Genomic DNA, 22,018 nt, shown 5'->3' with positions numbered 1-22,018 from the left:
CAGAAACTGATAGTTTTACGACTCTTTCTTTCTTTTCTTGATTGTAGATGGCGCACCGAAATAAACGCAAAAAAATTAGAAAGAGTTCATGAAACAAGTGCCTACCCTGGCGGTCGCCTCACTAGCGCCGGCGCCGAGCCTGCGAACTGCTCCAAACCGCGCGATTCAAGCGCCGTGGGCGAACCACCACCACACCGCCCAATCGGATTGAAGAGACAAGATAAAATTATTTCTGAAAAAAATTGCAAACTGACAAATACGTCTATATGCGTGACGATGCCTAAATACTGAATTGAGGAACTCTGCAAAGTTGGCGGAATTGTTCCCGCCGCCAGCAGCGAAGGGGAGGGAGTGGGCGAGGCGCAGCGAGGCGGGGACCAAAAGGGGGCGGGTGAAGCTAGGCGAAGCCGGAGCAGGGGAGGCTGCCCCCACGCGCCGCCCCCGCCCCACAACGCTGCGTGGAGGGGCGGCGGGGGCCGGCGGGGGCGCCCATCTCCGGCAGACAAGGGGCGGAGGGATGAAATGATGGGGAATGGAGGTGAGAGGCGGGGGCCGTGGCCGGGGCGCTGGGTTGGCAGTGAGGTGGCAGTGAGGTGGCGGGGAGCACGAAGCCTCGCCCAACCCCAACCCCAACCCCACCCTCAACTTGCGACTCGCAGGCTGCGCAGGCTGGCGGCGCTGGCAGCACACGCTGGCAGCAGGTGGTTTGCTCGGCCCGGCTCGGCTCCGCTCGACTCGACGGGGGCCCAGCCCGGCCCAGCCTACAGGGGCCTCGCCAGCCCGGCCAGCCCGGCCCAGTGACTGGGGCCTGGGGGCTAGGGACGCTCGCGCGGGCCGAGGGAGGCGACGCGCCGAGCCACGCCGAGCGCCGGCCAGTCTCAACCGCGTGGGCCCGGGGCGAGCATGCCGTCTGTGCAGCCTGCGCGCCGCGCGTAGGGTGGCGTGGCGCTCACAGCGCGTGCGGGCTGGCTGCCTGGCTGCCTCGCTCCAGCTCCCGGCTGCTGCGGCCTGCGTCCCAGCGTCGCAGCGTTCCAGCGCCCCAGCGCCGCGCACCCCACTCCAGCCCGCAGCCCCGACCGGCCCGACCGGCCCGACCGGCCCGACGCCAGGACTCCTATGGGGCGCGCCGCGCGGGCCGACCCCACGCGGCGTGGCGGCGTTGCTGTCGGGGTGGCCGTCGGGGGCGTCTCTTGGTAGCCAGGCGCCGCACCGAGGTGAGTACGGAGTGCGAGGAGTCCAGGGGGGCCGCCGGTCGCCCTGGAGGCAGGCAGTAGGTCGACGCGGTTGCCGCGCGGGCTGGCCTACCTCGACGGGCGGCCTCACCCCGTTGCCTCGCCGTCGTCCCGCGCATTAAGTCCGGCCAAGTCCAACACCACCACGCCAAGTGCGAGGCGGACTAACGAGCGCCCCCCCCCACCTCTTCCTTCCCCAGGACGCCCCCAAGTGGCGGTGAGTTATCGAGGACCTCGCTGCGGCGGCGCGGCGCTGGTCAGGTGTCGGTGTCGGGGAGGCAGGGCCGGGGCAGGGCCGGGGCAGGGCCGGACAAAGGCGGCGGGGGCGAGGGAGGGGGAGGGGGGAAGAAGAACAGCGGGGGCCTTTCGTTATCGCGCGGCGGAGCGCGGCGGAGCGGCGAAGCATCCCAGGGGAAATAGTTGCAAACTTTAATCGAAGCGCCCCGAAAAAAGCGGTGCGGAGTTTCGGAGGTTTCAGGGTACCGGCAAAACTGGCCGACGAAGAGAGGTGGGGGGGGGGGTGTAGCGTTGGCGTTGGCGGGCACAGGGGGGGGGGGGTGACAAGAGACAACCCCTTTGCCCTTTGTTTTTGTCGCTGTCGGTCGCAGGTCGTGGCCTCTTATCGCGGGGTTCCATTACCGCAGGGCACTGTTTGCCTGCGGAGACAGACGCCACTAGCGGAGTCTGTGTGTGTATGTGTGTGTGTGTGTGTGTGTGTGTGTGTGTGTGTGTGTGTGCGCGTCTGTCTGCACGTCTGACTGCCCGTTTTGGCCGGACGTGCGAGACGTGCGAACAGTGTGTGCTTCGCTGGGATGAGCTTGCGACACTGAGATTGGGGAGCCTGGGGCGTTGCAGTCGTGTAAAGGTGTGTGTGAGAGGGGGGAGGGGGCGTGAGAGAGAGCGAGACAGACAGACAGACAGACAGACAGACAGACAGACAGACAGACAGACAGACAGACAGACAGACAGACAGACAGACAGACAGACAGACAGACAGACAGACAGACAGACAGACAGACAGACAGACGGACGGACGGAGGAACAGAAAGTGCGTGTGTCGCCGCTGTCGCCCTGCCGCCGCAGACCGCACGCCGCCGGCCTTGCGGGCCTTGCATTGGATGGATCGGGGGAGGCGAGTGTATGCGTGGATGGCCTGGCTGCGCGCCGAGCAGTGTGCCGAGCCGTGACCGAGCCGTGCGCGGGGGTAGATGTCGGGGAACGGGGTGCGGGTGTGCGGCATCCTCCATCCACCCGCATCCACCTCGCTCCAGAGCGCGCGGCGGTAACGGGATTACTCTGGCTGCCAGCCCCGCCAGCCCCGCCGCCCGCCCGAGCAGGCAGGCAGCACCCCACCGCGTCGTCCCTCGTATGATGCTTACCGCCTTAATTTTGCATCCCGGGCACTCTGCGCGCCACGAAAAAGGACAAAGTCGCGACGGGGGGGGGGGGGGAGGAAGGAATAGGAAGCAAGGAAAGGAAGGAAGGAAGGGGCGGTAGGAAGGGATGATAGAAAGGCGCGCCAAGAAGGCGGGTCGATGGGGTCTTCAATATAACAGCGAGCAAACGAACCGCACGGTCTGACCCCCTCCCCTCCCCTTCCCCTTCCGGGCTCCATCTCTCCAGTCCCATACACCAACCTATCCATGGCAGACGTGTCTCCCTTTGCCGTCGGGAGGTGCGCCACTGTAAATATTCAACGACGTCGTCGTCGTGCTTCCCGGTAGGGGGAGGGGTGGGGGTGAAATCATCACCGCGTGACGACAGGTGAAGTGGTTCCGAGTACGCGGGGTGGATGGGGCCATGATGTAGCCGGCATTGCCCATCCGCGCGTGAGGCGGGGTGTGTGCCGTGCGCTGTGTGCCGAGAGTCGTTTTCATCGCTCTGTCTCTCTCGCACCCGTACGGGCCGCCCCGTGAGTGCGAGAGAGACAGAGCGACGACTCTCGGAATCAGTCCACAGCGCGCGCGGAGCGTAGGGCGTTATTCGCGTGCATGCGTGTAAACACGGTGCTGCGCTGTGGTTCCGAGAGTGGTCGCTCTGTCTCTCTCGCACCCTCACGGAGCGCGCCGCGAGTGCGAGAGAGACAGAGCGACGACCCCCCGGAGTCAGTCTACAGCGAGCGCAGAACGCGGAACACGCGGCGAGAGAGGGCTCTTAAATAAATGAAGCGCTGCTGCTCCATCCACCTTTCTTCTCGCTCTCCCGCGCTAAGCGGCGCCGAGCGCCAAATCTCCATCTCGCTCCGTTCGTTCAACGAATAACCGGCGGAAAACAAACCGAAATGCGATGAAACATGAAAATTAGCAAAAGCGGGACAGCGCCAGCGGGCCAGCGATGAATAATGAATAATAAAGTACACGAAAGGGGGGAGCAGCGAAGCTCAGGCGGATGAAGAATACTCGTGTACTGTAAAATGATCCATTACCGCGTCATGATTCATTAGCCTGCCCGTTCTGTGTTTACTCTGTGTGTGTGTCCTCGGTCTGTCCGTCAGTCTGTCCGTGTGGGGCGGCCTCATCGGAACGGCAACGGGCTCCATCACCGGGCAGTGCGTCCTGATGAGGGTGCCACGCGCTGCCTCGTGCACGGCGTGCTTCGTCACCGCGAGGAGCACAGCAATATGGCGGTCATAAATCTACCGCCGAACCCACCGCCCGCCGCGCACCTCCACCGCACCGCCACCACACCGCCAACGGCCAGGACCGCCAGCCGCCAGGCCCCGAGGTCACGTGGACTCGGGAACGCCATCAGCAGGCGGCGGGGCGTGGCAGGGGCGGGGCGGGGCGGGGCGGGGCGGGGCGGGGCGGGGCGGGGGGGGCGGGGCGGGGCGGGACGGCTCCAGACCAGGCCCAGGGCGCCACCACGCCCCGCCCTGTCCGCCACTTTCGTCGCGAGCGCGCTTATTAAATTATTCAAAGAAAATGCATTTACGGGCAGGGGACGCTCGGGGATCCACCATCCACCGTCCGCAGCGCGGTTCCAGCAGGCCCCAGCAGGCTCCCCCGGCGCGCCGGGACGAGCGCTTAGCGTCCGCGGGGCGAAGAGGGGGAGGGGGTTGGAGGGAGGAAGCGCGGAGAACCAGAAGCGCGACTGAAAATTGACAGAGGGGATATTGAAGAAAGGCGGCGGAGCGGCCGACGCGGCAGAGCGCCTGCCATCCGCAGGGTAGGCAGGCCCGCCGAGCACGCCGCCGCCCACACTGCCTACCCGCCAGGCGCTCGCCCCTCCGAGGAGTCGTCTCGTCGCTCTGTCTCTGTCGCACTCGCTGCGCGGGCCGAAGGGTGCGAGAGAGACAACACGACAGGCCGCCATGACGTGGCCCCGATGGCGGCCACTTTATCAATGGCTCGTCTGCCTACCGCCCCTCCGCCCTCCACGACCACTATCGCGACGATAAGGGAAGGGCAGCCTGTTGATGGAGGATTCCCCGGGATTTGGCGCGGATCGCTAACTGTTACACAACTCTCCTCTCCTCCTGGCTGCCGCGCCACCGCGCCCAGCCGACCGGGAGACGCGTATTTTTCCAGTGGCCGAACATCGTGCGGCGCATTACGGAAGCACGCGCCGCCCCGGGGCTCGTCGGCCTCGTCGTCCAGCCCGTGCCCGTGTCCGCCCCGTGTCGGGCCTCGGCCTTCGGCTCGGCCTTCGGATCGGACGGGCGGCGCGGCGGCCCTGGCGACGCGGGAGCGAAAAGGGGGACGCGCCGCGGAAAGAGAGCAAACACCGAAGCGGAAACACAGGCCGGACTGGCCCGGGGCGCTCGCCCAACGATAACACGGGAATAATGAGGATGAGCCGAGCGAGAGGGTGTGCCTCACGAATCACCCCGAAGCCCTGTCTTGCGCGGAATTACAGGTAAACGTAGTACAACTTTGGGACCGAACGTTACGGTACACGATTCCTCGAAGTGTATCCCCCGTCGGAGCCGAGGCAGCAGCGCCCTCGCTGCCGAGTGATTCCCATCGCCCTGTCTCTCTTGCACGAGATGGGTCGAGAACGGTCTTCCCCTTTTGGAATCAGCGGCGCACGCGGCACGCTGTTCTCTCTCCAGCCGCTCCAGCCCGCTCCAGCCAGCCCGCCCCGCGATGGGTGATGCGCTCCAGGCGGCTGTCGGAATGGCTCAGCCATTCCCACTGAAACGAAACCACGTTCTGATCGCCGCGGGGCCTGGGGCTGGCCTGGGGCTGGCCTGGGGTGGGGCCGTCGAGGACTGTGATTGGCCAGACGGAGGGGCGCGTCGCGTCTCCGCGGTCGTCATGGCTACGGCCCGACGGTCCGACCGGATGGTGGACCTTGGCCGCCGCGGTTCGTTTCGGTTCGGTTCGTTTCGGCGCGGCGAGGTTATTGGAACATCCGCGCCAAGTAAACGGTAAATGGGGCAGGGTCGCGCCGCAGAGGCCCAGGCCCGGCCCAAGCCCGGCCCGCGCCGCGACAAGCCGAGGAATCGTTTTCCGATGCGCAAACGGTGCGCGGGCCTGGGCCTGGGCCGGCACCATCTGCGGAGACGAGAGGAGCCGACAGGGCGACGGGGCAGGGGTTTGGCCGTCACGGAGGCGTGAGCGGAGCTTTCCTGCTGAGCGGCGAAGCGGGCGACGCGTCGCCTGGCAGGCGAAGTGGCACGCCTTCCCGGCTTCCAGGGCCGCGAGGCACGGGGCCTCCAGGACGGCCGGGCATCCGCGTCGGCGACCGAGGCTGGCTGGCAGGCTGGCAGGCTGCGAGGGGAAAGGGAGGGGGAGGTGGACGTGACTCAAAGCAAGGTAGCATCGAAGGATACCGCGCTGGCAAGCCGCGCCACCCTGACACTAACTGGCAGCGAGGTGGGGTGGCCTCCAAAGCCGCTACGGATACGGCTCGCCGGATTTCTCCTAAGTTTCACGTCCAAACAAGGGACACCAACACATGCATGCACACAGCACCAACTGCGCGCACGTTTTTCCCGTTTGACACGCATCCCACACGCGAAGCAAGGCGAGCTCGTACCGCGTACTCGACTCAAGTTCACGTCAGTGGTTTGCAACGAGGCGAGTGGAGGTGAGCTCGGAATACCAAGAAGCACGCGGAGCCACGGAGCCGCGCGGCCAGAGGCTGCAGGGTGAGGGGCGCGGAGGCGCTCCGGAATATAATATGAGGCCTGTTCTTGCGCTGGCGCTGGCGCTCTGGCGCCAACAAAGGGGCTGGCACGGCGCCGCCCCTTCCACGGCCCACCTTTGGCTAACTTCCTTCTGCCCTGCAGGTGTGGGACGGCGCGCCGTGCATCAGGAAGACCAAGACCCCCTCGCTCCTCCTCCTTTCGACCCATAAAGTTTCAATGACCCGCATCACGCCAGCCAGCCAGCCAGCCAGCCAGCACGGCCCGATTTGAATGACTTTCGCGCTAAACCGATCCGCCGCCGCTCTGACGCAAAATCAGTCCTTGATCCTCCCCCACCCTCCCCCTCCCCTCTCCAGGCGGCCTCGCCCGGCTGCGGTCCGGGCGGCTCCTTTGTCCCGGCCGCCCCGGCGCTGGCTGTAATAGCGTTTATTACCGGAGGCCCTGCCTGCGGGGCGCGGCGGGGCGCGGTGTGGCGGGGCGTAGTGCGTCGTCCGGGCCGGACAGGCAGGTAGTTCGTTTAGTTCGGGGTTCGACGATTCCGCCTGCGGACGAGCAGCGCGTCGACGTCGTCGTGGTGGTCGTCGTCGTGGTCCCTGCGCGATGTTGACGCCGCCCTTCTGGCCGCCGTTCTGAGACTCCCCAGCCTCCAGGACCAGCGCTGGCTGGAGGGACTGGTGGGCTGGAACAGGAGTCACTTAATTACGCCCGGGTGCCTGGGGCAGCCTGGGGCAGCCTGGGGCAGCCTAGCCGTCCCCGGCGGCCCTGCCCCTGGCGCCAAAGCTGGCGGCCAAGGCTCTGAAAAGGCAGCCAAGCACAGGCCGAGGGCGCCAGATGACGCTCCGCTGGCCCTGCCACTGCCCTGCCACTGCCCTGCCGCGCCGGGATAACAGAGAAAAGAGAAAGGGCGGTGGAGAGAGGAAAATGGAATAAAAATGTGGCGGCGAAACACGCTTTGTCTCGGCTCGTCGGGCCAAGTGCGGCGTTCCGGCTGCTCCATTAAAGATTCATTAAAGACTGCGGCGTCCGGCCCCGCCCCGCCCCGCCCCGGGCGTGGCGCACTGAACGCCCGGCGGGGACCGCGGCGCTCCGGCTGACTAGCAAAGTGCCACGGAGCCTGCCTGCACACGGCTATCGGCCTAAGTGTTTGTCCAGGCGCGTTGTCATCCCTCGCCGCGCAGGGGAGCAGCCGAGGTGCAGTGGTGGGGTGGGGGAGCGTGGCGGAAAATTGAGTGCGGAGCGCCTGTCATGGCGAGGATAGGCCGCCCGGCGCACAGGCCTGCGCCGCCGCAGCCGCCTTGCCTACCTCGCAGGCGCTAAGGCCGCCGCGCCGCCGCGGAGGGGAATCGAACGCCGCCGTCCTGCCAGCCCTGCCGGCCCTGCCGGCCCTGTCCCCCGCCTTGAAAGGGGAACTGCTTCCCGGGAGTCTATAGTCTATACATACAGTCGGGGGAGCGCGGTATCTGATTCCAGGGAGGCAAGGCGGCGAGATTTGCTTTGCCCAGCGGGAGCGGCAGCCAGCAGCGCCAGCAGCATGCTTGCCTTCCACCGTGCTTCCAGACGGACGAACCCCTAGGCCGGGCCGCACCACGCCACCGAGGGGAGGGGAGGGGAGGGGTGGGCGAAACTTGCTGCTGGAAAACAACTCTCGGCGAGCTCTCATTCTTAGTTGATTAAGCGGAGCAGGCGGCTTGTTGTTGTCGGGATGCCTGCGCAGCAGCCAGGCAGCTGGTTGCGCCCCGCCGCGCCCCACCCCTCCCCGCCCCGCCCCGCCCCGCCCACGCCCCTGGAGCGATGCCACCTCAGTCGCCGCGCTCCCATCCGAAGGATAATCAAACCCGAGACGAGGCGCTGCTGGCGCCCAGAGTGAGCCATCGCCGGCCATCGCGGTTTGACTTTTAATTTGGACGCAGAAAGCGTGCTGGGCTGTCCGCTGAGCCCTCCGAACTCGTTTTTCAGCTTTCGCGCCCCCTCCACACCGCGAGGCCGCGAGGCCGCGAGCAAGTTTTTATCCGTGCCGTGTTGCCGCGCTGCCTTGCTGCTGGCTGGCTGGCTGGCTGGGGGATTACACTCCAGCTAATAACTGTTGTGTCCGGACGGCCTCGGCCCGTTGGACCCGCCCCGCGTTCGTCCCGCTCGATCGCACTCGGATATCCGCAGTTTTCTTTGCCCCCCTCGTAATGCCACATCGTCTGCTTGTTGCGGCGCGGTGCGCACAGTGGACCAGAAGAACGGCGGAGGCGGCCACAATCATCGCGTTTTGAGCTCCGGCGTCGCTAAATGGGACCCGAAACAAACGCGTCCACACACGCGTCCACCACACCAATGGATTGGTCTCCGAACGAGGAACCCATTGGTGGGGTCACACGGTCGTTTCGATTCCCATTTAGCGACTCTGGAGCTCAAAACGCGTCTAGAATTTTGGCCGACCCCGCCGGTCTTCTGGCCCACTGTGGTGCGATGAAGCGAGAGCGACGCGAAGTGCTGACCCGGCGCGTGGGGGACCGAGTCCCACGGCCCCGCGGCCACACTGCCCCGACTGGGGCACTTCGCGCTGTAAATCAGGGACGACACGCGTCGCCCCCTGCAATGGCATCGGGTGGGCAGACAGACGGACGAACGAACAGACAGGCAGACAGACGGACAGGCAGACAGACAGGCAGGCACACAGACGCTGCTGCCCCCGGTCCCGCTCGCGGCGGGGACACCGAGATTGAATTCGACTCCCCGGTGGCCCGGCGTGGCCCGGCGTGGCTCGGCTGACTCGGCATTATGCACGCCGAGGTCGCCTCCGCGGCGCCGCACTCGACGGCGTGCTCCACGGCACCCGTTCGGCGACGGCGAGACGGTGACGCGGGGGTGGTAATTCGTATGCGGGGCGCGGCCGGCGCGGGGCCGCCGGGCCGCCGCCAGCACCTGATGACTTTCCACCCGACAGGGGCGGGCGGTGCACTGGAAGGGGAGGGGGAGGGGGGATACAAGGCTGTGACGTACTGCACGTGGGCGCCACGCGCGCAGAGCGCAGGGCGCGCCAGGGCCGCGGGTGGAGGGCATTCCAGGCGACGCGGCGACGGCCAGCAGACTCATTCTCGAGAGTCGTTGCGTCGCTCTGTCTCTGCAACACGCGCGCGGGGGTGCGACAGAGACAGAGCGACGAGACCTTGCTTCCGAATCGCTCGGCTGAGTGAGCCGTCGTATCAAAGCGAGCCTCGGCCCGCTCCAACGTGTCTCAGGGGAGGGGCGCAGTGGGCCAGAAGACTGGGAGAGGCGGACAAAACTCTAGACGCGTTTTGAGCTCCAGAGTCGCTAAATGGGACTCGGACCGAACGTGTGACCCCACCAACGGATTCCTCGTTCGGAGAGCAATCCATTGGTGGGGTCACACGCTCGGTCCGAGTCCCTTTTAGCGACTCTGGAGCTCAAAACGCGTCTAGAGTTTTGTCCGCATCCACCAGTCTTCTGGCCCACTGTGAGGGGCAGCCAGGCGGGCGCCTTCAACAAAGGCGCCGACGCCAGCAGGCTGGTTCCGACAGTCATTTCCCTCGCTCTGCCTCTCTCGCACTCACGGGGCGTGTAGTATGGGTGCGAGAGAGGCAGAGCGAGGGAACAGACTCTCGGAATGAGTCTGCAGGTACGACACGAGGCCGCCCCAGCTCGCTTTCTCCTCTCCGGCGTTGTTGGTTGCCTCCGTCGGGGCGCGACCGAATGCTTGCACCATGATTTTTATCGTGTTTTTATCTTGATAATAATGTGATGACGAGGCCCGCTCGCCGCCCAGTTCGCACTTTATGGGACCCGTATAAAAAAATAGCACAAGCCGTAAAAGCTGGGAGACGTAAAAAAGGCCTAGAACGCGCGCAGCGCGCAGCGTGCTGCAGGTGCGTCCGCTGCAAACGGCGGAGACGATGGCGGGGCTAGGTGCACGTAGGCGTGCGAGTACCTGCAGCTGCGTGCATCGGGAGCATCAGTCGGCCACTCCGCCGCCCTGACAGCACACCGACGCCACTACACTGTGCGGCAGCGCGGCCGGAAACATCCCCGCCAGGAAGTTGGCAAGAAGCTGAGTGCGGGTCAGGGGGTGGGGGCGTACCGGTCGTGGCCCATCCCGGCGGGGTCTGTCTATCTCAGTCCATGTCCGCACGCGCGTCTCCCATGGCCAGGCCGCGCTGCCATCGCCATAAGGAACGCGGCACGCGGGAGCGCGGAGCAAAAAAGAGGAGAAAAATGCCAGTACTTGATCCCGCGGCCCCACGCGCCCTCTTTCCCATTTCCCCTCTCCCTGCTTCCTGTTTCTCGGAACGTGGGTGCGTTGTGCCGCGTTGCGCAGTGTGGTGGATGCCGTGTGCTTCGCGGAGCCGCGCGCTGCCGTTCGCAAGGCCATTTCTCATCGACGCGCGCGTCACAACGCTCTCTCTCTCTACACGTGTTTTATCTCTGTCCCTCTCTGTGTTCCAGGACGAGCATGGCGACCACGCCGACCGTGAACGCGTCGGATGAGTGGACCAACGGTGAGTGACAACGACGGGCGTGACACACGTGACAGACGCGACGCGCGATGTGACGTGACGCCGTGACGCGCGCGCAGCGGGCTGGAAACAATCCACGTCCTGTCTGCCGAAAAAACTTGTTGCGCGCGCGACGTGCGGTGTGACGTGGAGTGACGCGGTGTGACGTGGAGTGACGCGGTGTGACGTGGAGTGACGCGGTGTGACGGGCGACGGCGTTTGCATTTGATTTTGGCGGCGGATGAGAAAGGAAAGTGACGTCGGCGGGAATGCGCGGCCAAACTTGGGGCCGCCGAGCCAAGCCGGGAGAGCCGCGGAGCGCCAACGCGAAGAAGGCGAAGAAGGACACCGGGATGAAATGCCGCTCTCGTGCGCCGCGGCCGCCGCCTCCGCCAACCTCCGCTCCGCAGTCGCCATGAAGCGCCCAAACTTTTCCTATTTGATCCGAGAGCAGCCGGGCCGGCAGGACGACAACGCCACCACCACACCGCTAGACGCAACGAGACGCCTAAGTCGACTAAGGGCGCGGAATGGCGCGACGGACGCGACGGGCCGCGAGGCACACACTGCGGCATCGCTCTTTGTTGTCAGCGACACGGACACTCACACTCACACTCACACACACACTCACTCACACATACACACACCACGTCGCAAACAACGGCGTGAACACAAAACAAACTCCAGCCCCCTCCTTCTTTCCTCTCCCACACATACACACATACACGCACACACACACACACACACACACACACACACATACACACGCACACGAGACAATCCGCGTCTGTTTTATCCGTAAGGGAAATAAAGAAGGGGAGGGTGTCGCCCAGCGGGACTCAGGGCGTGCGTCTGTGTGAAAGGGGGACCTGGCTAGGGCGGAGATGGCGAGGATGAAGGAGAAGGGGGACGGGGGGAGGGTTTCCAGTACAACCAGCAACAGGAATGCTGCCCGCCGTCGGAACAAATTGCCAACTAGCGCTCATTGCGCCCTCTAGTGCCTCCAGTGCCTCCAGTGCCCCGGTGCGCGTTCTCGCCCTCTCTCTCGCACACCCTCTCAGGCCTTGTCCCGCCACGCCCCGCCACGCCGAAAGGGCCTAACCAACTAACTCTCTGCCGAGAGGGCGAGCGCGTCGAGCGCGTCGAGCGGCGTGCGGGTCATGCCGTCCAGCGGGCCGAGCCAGGCCCTACACTGCTGGACGTCCACCCGGCCAACCTCGCCGCTCTTGGCCAAGGCCTAGGCCGTTGCAGCAGGCTCATTCCGAGCACTGCTCTGTCTCTCTCGCACTCACGCAGCGCCCCGTCAGGGTGCGAGAGAGACGGCGACGAAAGCAGCGCTCGGAATGAGCCTGCAGCTGGAGCTTGCGACTGCCTCCAGCCGCGTCTGGCACCTAGGCTTGCTCGGCCTGCTCGGGCCGTCCACTCCACTATCGAGCTCCGAACCCCGAACCCGAACCGCGGGCCTTTTTCTACCGCGCCCCCCACAGCCCCACTCCCACTGCCACTCCCGGCCGCGCCCCCTTCCTCCCACCGCCATCCTCCCCATCGCGTTTCTTTTGGCAGCCAGGGGCGGTCGAGAATCGAGGTGAGAAGCTTTCACAGCGCTTCTGCACTTGATGGCGGGGCGGGGCGGGGCGGGGCGGGGCGGGGCGGGGCGGGGCGGGGCGGGGCGGGGCGGGGCGGGGCGGGGCGGGGCGGGGCAGCCAGGCCAGCACCGCTAATGCCTTGCCACTCCCAAGTTGGCGACCTGAGCCAGTCTGCAGTCTGCGTCTGCCTGTCTGCGAGTGGGGGTCGACCCGCGGAACGTAAACGCGCAGCGCGCCTCGAACCACCCCAGCCAGACGCTAGCGGGCTGCCTCCCTGGCGGTTCTGTCTCTGGGTGCGAGAGAGACGGAGCGACGTAACGACTCTTTGGATTCGCTCGACAGACTGCACGGCTTCAAGGTCGGCGAACTTTGGAGTAATTACAAGTGGGGAGATGCAAGCGGAGAGGGGAGGGCCTGCCTTGCCGGAGGCGCTGTTCCGGGCGTTCCGGGCGTTCCGGGCGTTCCGGTCTCGGAGGGCTGCAAGCCGGCTTACCGCCGCCCCGCCCCGCCCCGCTGGCGACAAGTTCGGGCCGTGTTTCACACAACCCGTGTGACGCGCGTGCACGGGGAGGTCCCAGGACCCCCAGGACCCCGCCGCCGGACGGCTCACCCCTTCTCTGGCCCGCTCTTTCTCTCTGTCTCTCTCCCTCCCGCGGGAGGCGCGGCCTGTTCATCCCCGCGCGGAGATACGGCGACGGGGCCGCGCGTGGGGGCCGAGCGGGCTCCCTCCTGCCCGATGTGCTTGCTTCGCTTGCTTCGCTTGCTTCGAGGGGGAGCGCCGGGCCTGTCGAGTGGCAAGGGACCGCCATTCACGTCAGGCGCAGGCCGGGGCAGCCCGAAGCCGAGCCGAAGCCAAGCAAGCCGAGCCGAAGTCGAGCCGAAGTGTAGCCCAAGTATTAAGTGCACCTCTGTCACTGACAAGACAAGGCTGGACCCGGTACAGGGTCACTAGACTACCCGAGACACGCCGCGCGCGTGGCAGGGCTGTTGAATAAGAGCTTCAGTTAGCTCTCTGCCACCGGGGCTGCAAATCTACACTGGCCGGGGACACCTCGCGGTCGCGGTCCTGCTCGTGGTCACCAAGTGCGTCTCCGTGTCCGCAGCGTCCGCGGCGTCCGCGGCCACGCAGCAGCCCCCGGGCGTGGGCTGGGAGTGCTCCCGGGTGCAGCTGGGCCACCCGGTGTCGCTGGCGGTGGCGCCCGCCCTGGACCTGCTGCTCAACAACATGAAGCTGGCCTTCATGCTGCACGTGTACGGCATCGCCTGCCTGTTCAGCGTGCTGGCCACCTACACCTTCTTCTCGCTCATCAACCTGAGGTACGGCGCGGCGGCAGTGCTTTCATTATGCCGTCACGGACATGAAAAATAATGTTGTTGTTTTATGTTCCAGATCGCTCATCTCGAGCAGGCCCTTCATGACCTCCATCAACGTGTTCCTCTGCATGCTGGGCGCCTCGCGCGCCGCCTACCTCATGCTGGACCCGTACAACCTGCGCGAGGTACTGCACTGCGTTCGTGCTGCTTCGCCGCTCTGTCTCTCTCGCACTCACGGGCATGAGAGAGACAGAGCGACCAAAAAACGACACGTCTCTGCTGTTGCAGGTGATGCCGCGGATCATGGGGGCGCTGCTGTGGGACCTGGCCTTCCCCTGCCTCACCTCCGCGTTCTGCCTCATCCAGCTCGCCTTCCTGCAGCTCACCAAGGTAGGCGACGCGGACGGCGACGCGCCCCACCGGAAAAAAGCGGCGCGACGCGGAGTAATCGCAAACATCCTTCGGTGCCGAAGGCGCAGGCCTGAAGGCCCCGAAGGCCCTGAGGGCCGTGCGGCGTGGCGGGCGTGCCATCATGGGGCCGCCATCGTGGTCCCACACCGCGCTGCGATCGATAGTCTAATTTACTGTGCAATCCCGGGGAGTCGCCTCCTCTTTCCTGTCGGGGAAACTATCGGCGGAAAGGCAGGCGGACGGACGGGACGGGCGGAAGGCGGACAGACCGGCGGATGTCGCAAGCCGAGCTCTGTGGCGGAGCCAAGCAGTGTAGGCAATGCAATGGTGTGGAACTCGGGCTGCTAAATAGAAGGTTTCCGACGGCTCGTCCCCGTCGAGCCCCGCGGGGGTCCGCGCCAGGCCAGGGGCGAGGGCGGCGAGGACGGCGAGGGCGGCGACCAACAGGTGTGTTATCCAGCCCTAGGCAGCCCTGCCCTGCCCTGCCGCCCTGCCGCCAAGCCACTAGAAATAGAACACCCTTGGAGGGCCTAATCGTTTGCCACGGATTTTGACCTGGGGCGCGAGGTACGTGTAGCTCACACTGCTCGCAGTGGCCTTGCGCGGGACCTTTGTCGGTCGTCCCAGCGGACGGGTTCGCAGACACCCGCACTGCGAGTAATGTCCTGTCGTGCGAATAACCAAATGACGCCCCGTGTTGCAGCTCAAGGTCGGGCCGCGCGCGCTGCGGGAGAAGACGGTGCCGTCGCTCGTCATCGCCATCCACTTCACCTTCGTGCTCGGCATCAACATCATCCTGGGCTTCGACGAGAGCGCGCTGGTGAGTGCGGCGTTCGCGCCGTCTGTCTTTGTCGCACTCGTGGTCCGTGACGTCGCGGTGCGAGAGAGACAGACTGACTCCTCTGTTGCCGCAGCCCTTCAAGCTGCTGGGGGAGACGCTGTTCGCGGTGTGGGCCTGCGTGCTCTTCGCGTCCTTCGTGTCGCTGAGCGGCCACGTGCGCAGGCTGCTCAACAGGGTGCCCCACGGGGTGCTCCTGCAGCGAGACCCCTCCGACTGCCACGCCAAAGGTAAACAGAGAAACGGAGAACGGGCAGGGCCTGACCGCTCGGGACCTCGAACAATCGCTCTGCTTTTCGCTGTTGCAGGCATCATGCAGCTCGCCATGCTGGCGCCGTACTCCAACTTGGCCTCGTCCGTCGCGGCCGCGCTGGTGCCCACCTTGTTGGCGCCGCGGCTCGGCCAGGGCGACAGCGGTGGTGAGTCTCAACAACTCGGAGGGGAAAAAATAATAAAAACTCGTGACCAAGGTTCGCTGGTCGGGCGGCGCGCACGGCGGGGTGGGGCGCGGCGCGTCGGCACGAAGGCGCCCTCGTTTCGCCGCGTCCGGTTCGAGTTTGGAAGGCGCGGAGCGCGCGGAGCTTCGGCCGCCGAATTCGGTAATAGCGGCTGACATCACAAAGTGACATGGCGCCAACGTAAAAAGCTTTATCGACCGCACCCCACACGTGGTCCCCGCCCCGCCCCGCCCCGCCCCGCCTCGTCTTTGGTCCTACCCTTTCGGCCATGGGCGAGATCAGCATGGGAGCTTCCCTTCGGGCGCCCTACAAAGACAGTGTAGCAGTGGTCCTCGAAGGCCGGCCGTCCGATCCGAATCCGAGCCCAAAGGACCTTGAAACAACAACGACCCTTCTTCTTTTTCGTCCATCACTTCCCCCTCACATGATGTTTTCCCCTCAAAAATCACTCTGCAGCAGGTGAGGGAGCCGCCCCGCATTTTGGCTAGAGAGGTCGGGCGGCCCTCGGGCGGCCCCAAGGGAGGTGTCCGGATTTCGCCTCGGCCCTCACCCCCTCGACCTCGTCCTCGTCGCCGGGGGTGCGATCACAGTGTGCCAGCTACTGGGTGCGTGGGCAGAGTGGCGCCCGGTGGCGTCGGACGGGCTGCTGGAAAGAGAGGCAACACGGTGTCGCCTTTCGCGTGATGTGGCGTAGGGCAGCGCGGGGCGGGGCGGGCGCCGCGGACCAGGCGGCGAAGTGGCGGAGGACGACGACGACGACGACGACGACGACGAGCAAGGCGTGCAGGGCGCGGTGGCAGGCTTCACGCCAGAGTGCGCACATCAGCGGCGAGGACTCCAGGACCAGAATAACCGGGTCCCCCACCCGGCCCTACCCAGCCCTCAGCCCTGCGACACGCCCTGCCGCCGCCGCCCTGCCGCCATGCCCACGGGCCCGTCAACGCCCCGCCGCCTCACCCTAGCCCTAGCCTGCCAGCCTGCCAGCCTGCCAGCCTGCCAGCCCCAAAACCGCGCAGATTTGATTTAGCTTTGCCATGGTGTCGGGCTCGGCGTGGCTCGGCGCTTGCCCCGCTCTGCCCGCTCCCACCCGCCCGGCCGGCCCGGCCCGGCCCGGCGTATTTATGTGGAACTATTCCAAGCCCGCGGCGCGTCGACGGGCTGGGCAGCCACGGGCCCCGCTGGGGTCCACTGGAGGGAGCAGGCCCTGTGGAGGCCGTGGACGAACAGGCGGTACACCGGTGCACATTTCTAAACGTCCTGTCGCCACAAACTACTGGCCCGCCACGCGAGAAAATGTTGGGCGTTGCAATTGCAGCCATGGAATTGCCTCACTGAGAGCCTCTCGCGGGATGCGGGGCAGCGACGAGCCAGTCCTTTTTGTCGCCGACTGTACTTACCTGGGTCGCTTCCAGTCGCCCTCGGCAAGAAAGCCAGCCTCATTAATTTTGGAAGCGAAACCTGAAGAGAAACGTTTCTCTCCCAGTCCCTCTCCGGGATCAACTGAGAAGTGCCTTGCTGTCTCACTCGCTCGCTAACGAGCCGTCGGCAGAACTTCTCCCTCGGATGGTCTGCAACAAGCAGCAGGTCTGATTATCAAGCCCCAGCGAGCCCCAACGGCCCCGAGCGAGAGCGGGGCAGAGCGGAGTCCACTGGAGTTATGTCTATGGGAGTTCCCAAGGAGACCGAAAATGCAGCTCCTTGGAGCTGCTTTGGCTGTGGACCGTAGGTTTGCGATCAATTTACCGAGGGAAAACTTTCTTGGCCTATGCGTGCCAGGCTTCTCTATCGCGACTCACTAACTCAAGTTCTGCTTCATTGCATTTTTTTTATAAACGCCCACCTCTTTTAGGAGAGGTAGAGTTTGGCCGCAAGGTCCCCGAGCGAGTCCCCGAGGCTACGACCTCCGAAACGGATTTTCCTGTTGCCTCCCCGAGTGGACTCCGGAGACTCCGGGCCCTCTGCGCTGGACTCGCTGGAGCCACACGGCGTGGCACGGCGTGCCAAGGAGCTTAGGGGCGGCACGGCCTGCTCGGGCTGCTCGGCGTGCTTGGCGCGGGGCGCCGCAGCCAGGCACCTCATCCACAAGGCCGCGAGGTCTTCATTCCGGCCCGACCCGTCACGTTCGGCGGATCTACGCCAGGAAACGCCAAGGGGCCGCGGAGGGTCGCGGAGGGTCGCGGAGGGTCGGAGGCGAGGCCGGCGGGGCGGAGGCTGGAAGGGCGACGCGCAGAAATCACTTTTGCCGCGGCCCTGCTGTCACGCTCACGACGAGGAGCGTGGCGAGAGAAGCGAAGCACCTGGCCGGCTCACCTCCACCCACACACACTCCATGGCGGCAGCGCGGTGCAGCCCACCCACAGTACAGCCTCTGCAACAGACTGATTCCGATTTCGCCCTGCTGTCACTCTCGCACTCATGGGTAGGAGAGAGGCAGCGCGACGAAAACAGACGAAAACGACTCTCGGAATCAGTCTGCAGAGGTGGTGGCGGCGCCACGGCGGCACCAAACACTGGACCGGACATGATTGAAGTGAGTTTGTCTCGGCTGGGCGCACGGCACAGGCCGCACCAATCACAGAGATTGGACGGGGGCTGGGCGGAGTGGCGGAGTGGCGGAGTGGGCGGAGCGAGAGGGCGGCGGCCGCAGCAAAGGCCACCGCGAAACCCGACGCTAACGCAGCGATACACCGCTGTGCCGTGCCGCGCCGCGCCGCGCCCCCGCAGCGTCCGGCCCGGCGGCCCCAGGCGGCCCCAGAAGCCAGAGTGGCCCGCGGTCGCCGCGGTGCGCGATGAGCATGAGGGGCTGGAGCCTGGCCGGCTGGAGCAGCCGGGGCTGTGCCGGGGCTGTGCCGGGCGGCGCCACAACTCACGCCCAGCCTCAGGCTCGGCTCAGCCTCGGCCTCAGCCCAACCCGAATGCCGAGCGAAGCGGAGCAAAGCCGGGCTGGCCGTCATGAAAATGCATGAGGCGAGGCCGGCAAGGCGACCTCTGCTGGAAACGTCGCGTGTAGGCAGTGTAGGCCCCGACACGCTTCGCTATGCCCGGCTATGCCGTGCGGCGACGCCATGGCCACGGGGTAGGCAGCAGGCAGCACCAGATCACTGCAGTGCTGCACGGACGGGGGAGGGCTCACTGAGGTCCAACGTGATGTAATTTAAAATTTTCTGACAAAGTTTGAATGTTTTGTCGCGTACAATGATTGTTTCCAGGGGCGCGTCTCAAAGGCAGCACCGGCTCTGTTTTCAGATCCGTCTGGCGAAACAGAGCGGTTTTGTGTTTGGTGGCTGGCTGGACCCGTTGGCCGTTTGCTACCAGTTGGCTGGACACACCCCACCCCTTTCCGGTCCGCCAACAAGTCCCAGGGGCTCCGTGGGGGCACGGGGGTAATGCGGCTCTGATCCCCAAGGATGAGGAGGGCGCGCCCCGCCGCGCCCCGCCGCGCCCCGCCGCGCCCCGCCGCGCCCCGCCGCGCCCGCCGCGCCCGCCGCGCCCCCGCGCCCCGCCGCGCCCCGCCGCGCCCCGCCGCGCCCCGCCGCGCCCCGCCGCGCCCGCCCTCGCCTCCGCCCCGCCCGCCCCGCCCCGCCCCGCCCCGCCCCGCCACGCTGCCCTTCAGCCTTCACTGACCGTACCCGTCCGCCCGTCCGCCGTCGAAGGGGTGGACCAGGCCGCCCCGCCGCCAGTGTGTTCTGCTGGTCTTGCTCGGCCGCCGCGCCGAGCGATTCGGAAGAGTCACCGCGTCGCTCTGTCTCGCTCGTGAGGCCCTCCGCAAAGGTGCGAGAGAGACAGAGCGACTGTTGCGCCGCGGCCTCCCGCACGCCACGCTGCTTTGCTGCTCGAATGCTGTAATCACGGTCACTGTGGGCAGTGTGGGCCCCACCGCGGTCGGGGCGGCCTTGGAGACCAGCTGACTGCCGCCTCACTCCGAAGCACTCCGTCGTCTCTCTCGCACCGCCCACGGGGCGCCCCATGAGTGCGACAGAGATAAGCCGAGCGACGATACAATTCTTCGGAAAGACTGGAGCGAAAGACAGTGAATAACAGAGAGTGAACGGCAGTGACAGGTAGTTAACGCCAGGAAAAGGCAGTGAAAGGCAGTGAACGGCCGTGAAATGCAGTGGGCGGCAGTGAGTGAAAGGCGGTGAAGGGCAGAGAAATGCAGTGAAAGACAGAGAACGGCCGGAAAGGGGGCGGAATGCGCGCGCGGAGGGCGGCAAGGGCGGCAAGCGGCGGGAGGGGAAGGGAGAGGCGAAGAGACTCCGTGCCGCGAAGGCCGCGTCGCTACCCCTGCGCGCGCAGTCGGCCGCTGGCGAGGGGTATTTCCGCCCCGGCGTCTAATGGTCAAGTCAGTATTGCCTTGAACGTAGGCAGAGGTAATTTTTGCCTACGTTCCTATGTTGAAAGGGTTGGTCAAAAAGTGGTCGAATCTCGGAAATTTGCTGATTTTGCTGACTTTGGGTGGCCACTGTGTCCAATCTGGTTGCCGTAAAAGGCCTCCCTCGGCGTCTTAGTATTCTTAAGACCCTACTCTTTCATACCCTGTATCGGGAAGACGTTGACCACAACGATTTTGGCTTTGACCGCAACGATTTTCCGACCAAGTTGGTCAAAAAGTGGTCGAATCTCGGAAATTTGCTGATTTTGCTGACTTTGGGTGGCCACTGTGTCCAATCTGGTTGCCTTAAAAGGCCTCCCTCGGCGTCTTAGTATTCTTAAGACCCTACTCTTTCATACCCTGTATCGGGAAGACGTTGACCACAACGATTTTGGCTTTGACCGCAACGATTTTCCGACCAAGTTGGTCAAAAAGTGGTCGAATCTCGGAAATTTGCTGATTTTGCTGACTTTGGGTGGCCACTGTGTGCAATCTAGTCGCCGTAAAAGGCCTCCCTCGACATCCTAGTATTCTTAAGACCCTACTCTTTCATGCCCTGTATCGGGAAGGCTGTTGACCGCAACTAGCTTGGGAGCGGTAGCCTCACAAAGTTGGTCATGAAGGGTAAAAACATAATGATGATCGGGGGCCTTTTGCGGTCTTATCCGCTGGGGCCTTTTGGGGGCCAGTCCGAGCCTGCACACTGGTTACTGGGCAGCTGTCGAGTGCCAGAAGCGCGACACCGCGACGTCCCGGTCTCGATGAGGGCCACGTGAACTTGCTGAACGCGGCGCACATGGCGGCGCCGTTCACGGTGGGATTTGTGTTGTGTGCGCCAATTTTGGGTGGTTGCCAACGGCACGCCGATGACGCCACGCTTGCATGTTGCAGCCTCACGACGCTCCGGCCCGAACCTCGCCTCGCAGATGGCCCGGTCGCTGAACGCCAACCTCAACGGGTCCGGGGCGGACTCCGGGGCGTCCTCCGGGACCTCGGCGGCGGCGAGCGCGGCGCCACCGCCCGTCATCAAGACCGAGGACGTGGACGCGCCCACCGTGATGGTCCGACCGGCCACACCCACCATCATGGTGTGCCCCGGCAGCCGCAGGGGCAGCACGGCCTCGCTCAGCAGGAGGGGATCCTCGTGAGTCCATTCACTCAACGACCCTCGTGCCCTTGCTCGTGCCCTTGCTTGTGACCTTGCTCGTGACCTTGCTCGTGACCTTCTCGGCTTTGTCCAGGTGCCTGGAGGCCGCTGTGACGGGGGAGGGCACTTCGCGTCGCCGCAGCAGCAGCGGACTGGAGCCGATCCTTCCCGATGACGGCGGCCCGCCCAGGTAAGAGGCTAAGTCACGCGCACGCCCTCGTGACTCCATGGAGTACCCCATGAACGACACTGCAATGACCCTCTCTCTGTCCGGGCAGCCGCCGGGCCAGCTCGGCCTCGCTCCTGCGGATCGCCGAGGAGGGCTCCGGCCCGGACTGCCTCGTCGTGGACTCGTCGCCGTCGCCCACGCGCCGCAAGAAGAGCCTGTCCTGGAAGGGGGATGACGACGTCGTGTCCCCCGCGCCGGTCTGTATCTCTCTGAAGCCGTAGAACTGCAGCTGTCCTGAGGCCGAGCCAGTTGGGCTGCCTACCCACCGGGCGCGCCGGCAGGGGCACGCGGTTTCCGTGCATCCGGAGCTGGGGGCAACCCAACTGGAAATTTCATTCTAATATGGATAGTTAAAAAAGTTGATTGATTCTTTAATATTTTTTCTAGGAGATTAACCAGGCATTTGAAGCAACTCCCTCTAAATCAATTTTGAAGGAAGCGCCAGCCGAGGACAAAACCACTGCCGAGACCAAATTGCTGCCTACAGAACCAGACAACGCCATCAAAGTAAGTGGAGCTTGGAAATGTCTGCGCTGCTCCGATGCTTCGCAGTGTACACTGTACAGTCCTCGGTCCTCGGCGCGCCATCGGTCAACTCGCGTGCCGCCTGGCGGCGCTCGGCTTCGGCTCGGCCCCAATTAAATGCGCGCCTGGGCTCCCCCTCCCGCCGGACTCCGTGGCGCAACGGTAGCGCGTCTGACTCCAGATCAGAAGGTTGCGTGTTCAAATCACGTCGGGGTCAGGGAGATTTGTTTTGTTTTCACGGCGGCGGAAGGTAAACGGTATACGCGTGCGTTGGCGAGGACGATGACGGGGGAACCAACCGCCGCGTGGCTG

General features: G+C 65.1%; 1 protein-coding gene and 1 non-coding gene across 2 annotated transcripts in view; both read left to right on the top strand.

Moving 5' to 3' along the window:
• Nucleotides 1–10,776: 10,776 nt before the first annotated feature.
• LOC117653091 overlaps nt 10,777–22,018 on the top strand; it is a 12,621-nt gene continuing 1,379 nt past the window's right edge. The window contains exons 1-10 of the mRNA XM_034398464.1: nt 10,777–10,829; nt 13,516–13,729; nt 13,803–13,911; nt 14,015–14,116; nt 14,841–14,957; nt 15,052–15,205; nt 15,284–15,394; nt 20,697–20,949; nt 21,231–21,378; nt 21,569–21,688. Coding sequence (XP_034254355.1) covers nt 10,784–10,829; nt 13,516–13,729; nt 13,803–13,911; nt 14,015–14,116; nt 14,841–14,957; nt 15,052–15,205; nt 15,284–15,394; nt 20,697–20,949; nt 21,231–21,378; nt 21,569–21,688 — 1,374 coding nt within the window. The 5' untranslated portion in view covers nt 10,777–10,783. The remainder of the gene's footprint in view (nt 10,830–13,515; nt 13,730–13,802; nt 13,912–14,014; nt 14,117–14,840; nt 14,958–15,051; nt 15,206–15,283; nt 15,395–20,696; nt 20,950–21,230; nt 21,379–21,568; nt 21,689–22,018) is intronic.
• Trnaw-cca lies at nt 21,852–21,923 on the top strand. Its single transcript has one exon. It is a non-coding gene; the product is annotated as a tRNA-Trp (tRNA).

The sequence above is a fragment of the Thrips palmi genome, unplaced genomic scaffold (assembly GCF_012932325.1).
Source record: "Thrips palmi isolate BJ-2018 unplaced genomic scaffold, TpBJ-2018v1 HiC_scaffold_8, whole genome shotgun sequence".
NCBI classification, from domain to species: Eukaryota; Metazoa; Arthropoda; class Insecta; order Thysanoptera; family Thripidae; genus Thrips; species Thrips palmi.
This window is presented reverse-complemented; position numbering and strand designations above follow the sequence as displayed.